The sequence below is a fragment of the Geospiza fortis genome, unplaced genomic scaffold, assembly GCF_000277835.1.
Source record: "Geospiza fortis unplaced genomic scaffold, GeoFor_1.0 scaffold1, whole genome shotgun sequence".
Lineage (NCBI taxonomy): Eukaryota > Metazoa > Chordata > Aves > Passeriformes > Thraupidae > Geospiza > Geospiza fortis.
In genome coordinates this window covers 7,271,982-7,282,934 of record NW_005054320.1, presented here as the reverse complement: position 1 = coordinate 7,282,934, position 10,953 = coordinate 7,271,982, and the positions used below count along the sequence as shown (strand labels likewise).

General features: G+C 44.5%; 1 protein-coding gene across 1 annotated transcript in view; it reads right to left on the bottom strand.

The window, feature by feature from the left end:
• The window catches only part of HAO2 (hydroxyacid oxidase 2), a 45,607-nt gene extending 39,674 nt beyond the window's left edge, over positions 1-5,933 (bottom strand). The window contains exon 1 of the mRNA XM_014306837.1: positions 5,840-5,933. Coding sequence (XP_014162312.1) covers positions 5,840-5,933 — 94 coding nt within the window. The remainder of the gene's footprint in view (positions 1-5,839) is intronic.
• Between the last annotated feature and the right edge of the window lie 5,020 nt (positions 5,934-10,953).

Sequence of the window (10,953 nt, the reverse complement as noted above, 5' to 3'; positions counted from 1 at the left end):
GGGAAAGAGAGTTTATGCCATTGTAAGAATCATACATCCATAAATATTTAAAAGTGGATGGGCTAATCACTTTTGAGGGCTTGGGACGCCCATCTTCCCATGATTTGTGCTGCAGGAAAGCTCTGGTACACCACCACCCACCTTGCTGCCAGCTCCTTCTGCACTGCAGGGAAACTACCATTGCCCCCCTGAGTGCAAACACTGCTAAAGGGAAAAGTCAACATTTAATTAGTCAAAAATTTAATTAGTAAACTCTAGTCTCAAAGTACCTTAGGAGCAGCTTATAGTATTTGAAATATTCATAAGGACAACTGGACCATACAAAACAGGGTAAGATCATCCACTTATGCTGTCAGCATGCTGAAGGTCACAACCTTAAAGAAATGAAACACTTCAAAATAAAATACAAAATTATAAAATACATTAACCAGTAATAATCTGCAAAGAAATAATTCTGTGCTAGAAACCTACCAACTCTTGTCTTATACTCCTTCGAGTGCCTCGGGATGATGGCTTTTATTACTTTTTGTCATGATTTCATTTTTCCTTTGCAAAGAAGAAATCTCTGTTACTCTTGGAAAGACATGGGAGCGAACCAGAGGTGTCATGCAGCTCCCTGCCAGAAACACATATGAAGGCAGCCTACTTTGGCAGGAGGAGGACAACTGGCCCTGCCTGCTAGCCACATATGTTTCCCGGTCTTTATTCTCCCCAGCATTACCACATGTCACAAAGTTCTTTACAGAGCCTTAAGAGGAATTGCAGGCTTCCCACCCAATCAAAAACACAGAAAACCAACGCTGCAATTAAGTACCCGTAACAAATTATGAGGCCTCAGGATGGGTTGCTGCTCTTCAGTTGACAAAATTCATTAAGACTTTTGACTTCTGCATTTTTTCTAGGGATGAGGGGGATTAGGGAGGAGGTTTGGTTTATTTTTTCCCTAATCACACTGCCTTTTGAGGGGAGAGCCAGGACTGTGGGCATTTAGGTGATGTCAACTGCTAGACAGCAGCTATATGGAGAACATGAAGTGGAAGTTTTCTACCCAGCTCCTGGCAAACCTAGGGCAGATGCTGAATGACTGCCCAAAGCAGTCCACTGAGACACAACGGGATGATCTCCATCCTTTCAGATGTGCAAGGGGACCTCTGGTACAGCCCATGTGATCGATGTGTGGGCACACATCTCATCTCACGACGTCTCTCTCAGCCTTTGTTTCCAAGGGCTGGTGTCCAGGAAAGGGCTACACTGGCTGAAAGGAAGCAGAAAGCAGAACCATAATGAACCTCCCCAATCACCAAAGCAGGCAATCACATCATGTAATCCTTTTAAAATATCTACCAGCTACATCTTAGAGTTTGTTCAGCTTCCAGTTTCCATTATTCCTACTGATGCTTTTCCTCACTCTTCCAATTCACAGCACATGTTTGCTCAGAGCCATTTGTTCTTGTGCCAGGATGGTCGCTCAGCTTATACAGCTCTTCTGTACCCTGGCTGCTCAGCCCTGGATTATGCACAGAAAATATGTGTATTTTCTTCCTGGTCTTCTGAAAATTCAGTTAAAAAAGTCAAATTATCTTGGTGTCCACACATAAGACAGGTTTTCTGCTTCCAACTGTGCCAGCAAGGCACCCTCTGCAAATTTACTTCCAGTTTAGGCTTTGCCAGGCATGAACTGTGTTCTCACTGAACTCTTGTATCATGATATTAAAAGTCAACATCTGGTAGAAATGCTTCAGGACACTATAGGATGACATATGTTTTCTCCCCATTCATATCCCACTGGCAACTCACAGCCAACATGCAATCAAGTAAACCCTCAGGTTTTATCCTGCTCTGAAACAATCTTGTCCTCCCCTTTCCATGCACCAGTATTTATATCCTCTTTTTTTTCCTGTGTAAAATATGCCCTTTTTTGTACTCATGATGTCCCCAGGTCTGTGCCATCAACAAAGCCATCATTGCTTTCTTATGCTTTGTACTGAAACCATCAGATGAGATCCATCCCATCTCCATACGTGCTTCCCCTTCTCCTCCTTTCCTGAGAAAGTTTGTCCTGGGAATCATTAGATTTTGAGCACATCATGGAAAGATGTTGTCCAGCCAGGGAACTCAACCTCTAAGAGAGAGTTTGAACTACATAGCTTGTAATGCAGTACACAAAATTATTTTAATAATGAAATAGGGTTTAAAAAAATCCCCAAGAAAACATAATTCAGAGATATTGAAATGTGCTTTAGAAATGAAGATGTCAAAAAATTTATCTTCCTGGATAAAGCTTTTCAGAACTTCTACTCTGCAAGAAAGTGGATGGTCTGAGCATTTGATATGCTAAATAGTAAGGCTATTTTTAGAAAAAAGAATTGTTATTTAAATACATGTTTCTCTTCTTTACTAAAGTTCAAAATTACAGTGAATCATCCACAGTAGACTTAAAAAGATTCAACTGGGAGACAAATGGCAGTATATTCATACTCTGAATGATAAAAGTGACAGTTTGCCTAGCTATGATTTCATAAACAAATGGAAAAATGTAGGCTGGATTGCAAGGTTGCCAATGAGCACAATTTGCAATAAGCAGTAAGATGTCTTTGCATTATGACCCTATTCTCTGCCATAGGAGTTTAACTTATACCTTGCTGGAGCAAATTGTGAAAAGAGCAAATGTCTGTACCTGCAGCACTCCTCTTTCTTGCTCTACTATGTAAAACTCGAGGAGTGAAGTTGGTTGTTCTCACACATCTGCCCTGGTTAGAGTGTGGCATTCCCCACTATCGTTAATCTGGTTACCTCACTGTGGGTGCAATTAAACATGATTTCATCTTGAATTTAAAATAATACAACAAAAATAATTACATGACATTATGGACATGGAGGGGGAAATTCCATTAAAAATCTTTTTCTGACTCCAACAAAATTATCAAACCTTTCTAATCTGACTTTGAAGAATTACCATGCTACGCAAAATACACCAAATTGGCTTCTGGGGGGAAAAAAGCACCAAATGTCTTTCAAATGGGCATATTGGCCCCTTTTATTTTAAATTCCCATGTTTAACTTGTTCTTTAGGACACTATGCCTACGTGAAACTGCTGTATAAATTATAGACATGATCTATGATGCAGAACAATATTTATAACATGCCTTTAAAGTTATGTAATACTGAGAACAGAAATGCAATTAAAGTGGAGAGAAGAGGAAGTTCTGCCTTTTGCAGAGTATGATGTCTCATCTTTAAACAATGCAAGATGATGGGAAATAATAAATGTTTCTGCAGAGGTGACTGGTTACTCCTCTGATGTATTGATATGGGAGGGGTTGATCTCAAATATGCATTTTTTCAAAATCAATTTTTCAAATTCATTTGGGGAAAACAATGACATTTTCATTTTCTTTGTAAGAAAACTATGTACTATCTTCCCCACATGTTCTCAGAAGACTGCAGGCAAAAAAGGGCATTTGGAAGTTATTTTCTAGTTTATAATAAATTATTTCATGTGATTCAAAAATAAAAAGCCATGTATATATGCATGGATATATTTGAGAACGAGACAGATAGTTTCTCAGAAATGGGAGCCCAGATGACAGCGACATCAAAGACTTTCTAAGGATATCAGCTGCACTAGAGAGGTCTCTTTGTTTTCCCCTAACAGTAGTAATTACAGTAGTAATTAATTACAGTAGTAATTAATCTTTTGATTTCACTTTCTTGAGATATTGGTTTTTTTAAATTTGCTTTTCATATACCAGCATAAATATTTTTCTCTCTCTAGTTCCTGTCTACCACATTGTACACCATGCAACTGTTCTTTTGTGACTGGTTAAGCACCAGAAATATAATGTAAAAGTAAATAAATGCAATGTATCTTTGTAAAACACCCATGGGATATTAGATACCAGAATCATCACTAATGACAGTTCTATTGACCAGTGTTGGCTTTCACCTTTGTTGGGTCACTCAGGCCCCTGTGCCTCTCTAGTGTGTAGCCCTAGATAACTTCTTAAAGCTCCGGCACAGTCATGCACCAGGAAAGGGCTGGTGGTAAGACAGATACTGTAAGAGACAAAAATATGAAAACTGGGGAGAAGCGAGGCATCAAGTAAACTCCATAAACCAGATATTTTGCACTGCAAGGCTTATTTTCTGTGCACACATTGATTCTTTACTGAAAGAATCCAAGTTCCTTGGGAAAGTGCCCAAATCAAATAAAATTCAACACTCAACCAGCTCTAGTATACAACAAAAAAATGAGAGGGTGAGAAAAAAGATAATACATCCAACTGCAGCAATTTGAAAGTGGTTTGTGGTCATTATTATGTCATTTTCTTGATTTTGGGGGGAGGGGCTTGATAAGTTTGGGGAATATGAATTTTGTCCTTCCCTGTTCCCTAGTCCTGATCTAGACCATTCATACACATAGATTTTAATGGCAAAATGTAGCAGAAATTTTATTCTGGTGAGTCTCTGTAAACTCATTCACAAATACACTTTCCAGAGAAAGGGCTTCAGAGATCATCATCTTCTGTATTAGATTAGAAGAATCTTGAAGGAACCTGGACTAATTTGCAAGACTGCACAGAAAGATAATTGAGATCTTGTATATTCAGGCCTATTTAACTGGAGAAAGACTATAATTAATCACAAATTCAGAGGTGAGAGATCAGCTTCTCACGTTTTAAAATTTGATTGCTGTGTTAAGACATTAAAATCTGGCAATTTCATCTCCTCAAACTCAACCATGTGCACTCTGTTGAAGCTGTTCACCATACTCAGGCATCACCAGTGGATACATCTGTATTTCTCCTCCACAGAATTATCAAAAGTGGACAGACTGCAACTTCTACAGTAATACCCCTAGAAATGTGAAGATTTCTGAGGGAGAAACTTGACAGGAGGATGTCAAACATTTGCTTTTTAAAAGCCTATCACTGAGAAAAAGGACAAACTAAAGAGGGAAAGCAAGATGAGGCAAGGCAAAGCAAGGCAAGGCAAGCACTTTTAAAGCACTGACAAAAGGTTATAAATCCTAGCCACAAAGAACTCAGAAATGTCCTCTGAATTTTTTTGTTTCAGTTTTAAGAAGAATAGGTGAACAACTTAAAGAGATAAGGATTATTTTGAGTAATTGTCCATTTTCAGTAGAAAATTCTTTCTGAGTTTTAGAAAAGTGTGGATGGAAATTATTTAGCTTGTTATACTTGTAATCAGGTAAATGTCATACCTCTAGGACCAGCCACATGGGCTCATTTTGCTAGGACTCTAGTAAAATATAGGCACTTCTTTGATATCACAAATATGAAAGGAAGAAAATTTCCCATGTTGAACTTCTGTTTTTCTCATTTGGCTTTACAGAAAAAATGAAGAATTCTGAAAAATGAGCCAAACTATAGGAATCCAATCTCAGAAAAGAGACACAAAACAGGTGTGCTATGTTTCAGGATTGTAGGACATTATACTATCAATACTTCTAAGAAAACTGCAAAGCAGAAATCAGAAATAATCTTGATCAAGTGCTCCATTACTGCACTGCTCTGCTCCTGGCCACTCCGGACAAAAGGCTCCTGAACATCAATGCCAGCTCTTTTCCCTGGGAAACAAAACTCACTAGGCCAGGCTCCTAATGACAGATTCCAGGAGGCACTAGGCACTTTTAAACCAGCCCAAGTTGGTAGTGGTGCGAGCTTCGGTTTGGCAGGCATCCTCCGCAATGCGGAATTTCAGCAAGCAGCCAGCCACTCCGAGCCACAGGCCGCTGAACAAAAGAACACCAGCCCTTTTCCCTGGCAAACAAAACTCACTAGCCCAGGTTCCTGAGGGCAGATTGCAGGAGCCAACTAGCACTGTCAAAGCAGCCCGAGTTGGCAGTGGTGCCAGCTCGGCTCTGGAAGGCAAACGGCGCAATGCAGAATTTCAGCAGGCAGCCGGCCATTTTGAGACTCCGGTCCCTGAGCAACTGTTCAGGCCTTTTCCCCAGGAAACAAAACTCAGCAGCCTAGGTTCCGGGTGTCAGTTTGCAGGAGTCACTTGGCACTGTCAAACCAGCCCAAGTTGGCACTGGTGCCAGCTGGGGTCTGGGAGGCATCCTGTGCAATGCCAAACTTCAGCAGCCGGCGACTCCGGTCCACAGGTCCCTGAACAGCAACGCCAGTCCATTTCCCTGGGAATCAAAACTCATCTGTCCTGGTTCCTGGTGTCAGTTTGCAGAAGCCACTTGGCCCTGTCAAACCAGCCCAAGTTGACATATGTGGCAGCTGGGGTCTGGGAGGCATCCTGCGCAAAGAGCAATTTCAGCAGCCAGCCGGACACTCGAGGCAACAGCGCACCGAACACAAACACTGGCCTTTTTCCCTGGAAAACAAAACTTGCCTGTCAAGGTTGCTGATGGCAGATTGCAGGAGCCACTCGGCACTGTCAAACAAGCCCGAGCTGGCACTGGTTCCAGATTGAGTCTGGGAGGCATCCTGCACAATGCCAAAATTTAGGAGCCAGCCGGCCACTCCTGGCCACAGGCCCCCGAACACAAACACAGGCCTTTTTCCCAGGGAAACAAAACTCACCAGGCCAGGTTCCTGATGGCAGATTGCAGGAGCCACTTGGCACTGTCAAACCAGCCCAAGTTGGCACTGATGCCAGCTTGGGTCTGGGAGGAACCCTGTGCAATGTGGAATTTCAGGAGCCAGCTGGCTACTCAGTTCCTCAGGTACCCAAACCTAAATGCCTACCCTTTTCCCTGGAAAAGAAAACTCACCAGTCCAAGTTTCTGGTGGCAGATTGCAGGAGCCACTTGGCACTGTCAAAGCAGCCCGAGTTGCAAGTGGTGCCAGCTTGAGTCTGGGAGGCATCCTGCGCAATGCGGAATTTCAGCAGCCTTCCAGCCACTCTGGGTCACAGGTCCCCAAATACAACGCCAGCCCATTTCCCTGGGAATCAAAAGTCACCAGCCCAGGTTCCTGATGGCAGACGGCAGGAGTCACTTGGCACTGTCAAACCTGCCCAAGTTGGCACTGGTGCCAGCTGGGGTCTGGGAGGCATCCTGTGCAATGCGGACTTTCAGGAGCCAGCCGGCCACTCCGGGCCACAAGCTGGTTCCAAGGAAGAAGCTGTCGTAGAAGGCATGTTGTGGCAGTTTTGGCTTACCCTTGGGATTCCTTCTGCAGTTGCAGTGTTCCTGGAGGTCTAGGCTCTCTGGTTTAAAAAGCCTAACCCTAGGCTGAATCCTAATCCTAACCCTAGCAGTAAATGCAGCCTAGGGCTAAGGCTGATTCCAAGGAAAAAGCTGTGGAGGACGGCAGGTCTTGGCAGTTTTGTGTTCCCCTTGGGATGCCTTTTGCAGCTGCAGTGTGCCGGGAGCTCTGGCCTTTGTGGTTTCAAAAACCTAACCCTAGCTGTAACCCTAGGTAGTAAACACTGCCTTAGGCTAATGCAAAGCCAAAAATGTCCTAAGAAGCCTTCAAGAATCCCCTATATATCCTTAGAAGTTATGAAAAAGTCCTGAAAAAAACCTGCTCAGCCTCCAAGCCCCACCTGCTTCTTTCTAACCCTCAGATGTCTTCCCTAACTTTTTGCAGTGGATCTTGTCCTCTGAGAGTTCTGTTGTTGTCCTGGTGTGAGGGTTGCTGTCTTGTCCCACCAGGAGGGTTCCTGGTCTCACTGTTAGGATTGCTGTGTTGTGCTGGTGTTGGGGGAAAAGGCTGTTGTTAGGGGGGCTGGTTAGGGTGAGGTTAGGGCTGGGCTAAGGGGTGGTGCAGCTGTACCATAACCATGCCTCATAAGCTGTATCCTGTAGCCCTGATCTCCACTGGACTGTCCAGCCCTCAAGCCCTCTCCCTTTACCCCTCAGGCCCTGTCTGTCACCCTCAAGCCCCCCCATGCCCCTCAAGCCCTCTCTCATCTGCCCCTCAGCTCCTGTGTGTCACCCTTAATCCCTCTCCTTTGCCCGTCAGCCCCCAGCTTCTCAGTGTCAACCTCCAGCTGCCCCTGCCACCCTCAGCATCTGTGTGTCACCCACTGTCCCCTCTCCCTGTTCCTCCCCCAGTTTCCAGCCTCTGCCACCCTCAAGCTCCCACAGTGCCCCTCAAGCTGCCCCTCAGCCTCTGTCATGCCCTGAAAGGACCCCAAAAACAACCCTATCAATTCCCCAAAAAAGCCCTAGTTTTCCAAGTGTCCTAAACACCCCACAAACACCTAAAAATACCCTACTTTTAAAAAGCCCCTAAAATACCCCCTAAAAATCCCCAAAGAGCCTTTTAAAAATTTCTAAATAGTCCTAAAAGAGCCCCAAGAGCACCCCAACAATTCCACTTAGTAGGAAGACAGCCCTTAAAACACACTAAAAAATTCTTATAACAGCCCTGAAAAAGCCCTAAAGGCATCCTAAACATTCCCAGAGAATTCCTAAAAAACTCCTGCAAAAAAAACCCCTAAAATATCCTTTAAAATTACTGAAAAAAAAACCTAAAAAAAACCCTAAAAAACTGTTCAACCCCTACCTGTAACTCTGTGGCCTCCAAACATCGTCTCTACCTATTAATTGGGGTGAGTGCCTGCACCTGCTGGGAGGGTTCTGGGGCTGTCCCACCATTAGGGTTGCACCTGTACCCTAACCCTACCTAGTAGACTGTGTCCTTTGCACCCCTAATCCTCAGTCTCATACCTCCACCTGTCAAGCCCCCCCGTCTTCTTTCCTCAGCCCACAATGTCTGTGTGTCATCCCAAAGCTTGTGTTCAGGTTCCCATGTGCTGCTGCAGGGACTCACAGCCGGGCGGTGGGGGGAGTGACGGGGAAGGGGGGGGATGGGGAGGGGTGAAGGGCAGAGTGACGAATGGGGCAGGGGCAGCCTGGTTTTCAGAACCCTAGCAGACAGATAGCCACTTAGCACCACAAACCCCTGAACACCAACGCCAGCCCTTTTCCCTGGCAAACAAAACTCACCAGTCCAGGTTCCTGATGGCAGATTGTAGGAGGCGCTTGGGTTGCACCTGTACCCTAACCCTACCTAGTAGACTGTGTCCTTTGCACCCCTAATCCTCAGTCTCATACCTCCACCTGTCAAGCCCCCCCGTCTTCTTTCCTCAGCCCACAATGTCTGTGTGTCATCCCAAAGCTTGTGTTCAGGTTCCCATGTGCTGCTGCAGGGACTCACAGCCGGGCGGTGGGGGGAGTGACGGGGAAGGGGTGGGATGGGGAGGGGTGAAGGGCAGAGTGACGAATGGGGCAGGGGCAGCCTGGTTTTCAGAACCCTAGCAGACAGATAGCCACTTAGCACCACAAACCCCTGAACACCAACGCCAGCCCTTTTCCCTGGCAAACAAAACTCACCAGTCCAGGTTCCTGATGGCAGATTGTAGGAGGCGCTTGGCACTGTCAAACCGGCCCAAGTTGGCACTGGTGCCAGCTTGGGTCTGGGAGGCATCCTGCACAATGCAGAATTTCAGCAAAAGAAATATGGATGTTTGCATAAATGGTCTTTCTTTCGTTCTTTTAAGACACATGTGGTCCTGCTGATTAGTTCTCACTGGGGTTTAGAGATTCCTTTAGAGCAACCAATAGTGATGTGATAATCTTGGCCAAGAGTCCTGACACTCAGGCAGAGATTAAAAAACTAAGAGGCTATTTTCGTGCAAGAACTCTTGAAACTTGGATCCAGAGGAAGAGCATACAGGTCAGCTAGTGAGCTGCTAGTTCTACAACCCTGCCAAATTTATATTTGTCAGTGTTGTAATAGGGACCGGCCAAACACACTGGGAGTCACTTGTGCCAGGTCTAGATGCAGAGGGAAAAACAGACTGCCCAACAGAATTTATGCTACACTGATATCTGACATCTGATGAGCAGGATTGTCTGTCAAAGACAGTTGTTTTTTTCCCTAAAATTTATCTAGGTTGCCTGAGCTCAATGAGCTATTTGAACTTAGCATTACAGCTGTCACCAGAGTAGTCCCTTTCATTTGAATGGACTAGTCACATGTTATACACCACACATTTAAGAATGTTCTGAACTGGACTCTAAAACATCATATTTTTGTGCTCCTGCTTGGTTTCCACTCAGAACAGTGTGCCTATGCAGTGAAGTCACTTCTCTGGTTGTCTCTAACACTTACATAATATATGAAAAGTTAAATACAACAGCGTAACAGGCATTTTGCAGGCTGTGAAAAGAGACTGGCAGCAGGCATGGCCCCCCACATGTTGTTCTACGTCAGATGCCTCCACCTGCTCTACAGGAAGAACATTCATGGAATTGAAAGGCAAGATAGTAAATGTGTTTAAAATGTAACTTAGCTGCAAAACTCTTCTCAAGTCTTGCATCAGGGAAGAATGAAATAAGAATATTAAGAATATAAATAGGATATTCTTCCTTTCCTACAGCAGCAGTTCTTAGCCCTGTACTTAATATTTTTCTTCAGGTTCTTTTCAAACTCTGAGTTGATTTAGAGCTGGTTCCCAGATAATCCCCCTCTCTCAGCCATGCCTGCTGGAGTTCTCTGTCTACAGAGCAGGTGCAGCACCAGCAGATGCTGCATGAGTTTCTCCAGACATTCACAGAGGCCATCAATGGAAAGAGGATGGTCACACAACACACAATTACACTGTGGAGCGCATTGCTTCAGGAAACAGGCACAGCTCAAAACTTAACACCAATTGAAAAAGACCAAGAACATCCTCAGCTGCCACAGGCAACAACAGCAAATGTTTTGTACTTGAGGGCTTCTGCCACTTCCCAAGTCCTGGAGATCTTAATGGCACTGGGACACAAGGTCAAACCATCCTTTTCTCTTTCCTCAGCTATCATATCACGGGATCCTCAAATCTTCTTCTGAAGACTTTTGGGCTCTGGACACTGGACTGGATGGGCAACAGTCCAACAGGGCCAAGAGATTCCGCTCCTCTGTACCATAGAAGGAGGAAGGGGGCTTCATTTGCCCGATGCCTCTCCTTCTCCAACTCTT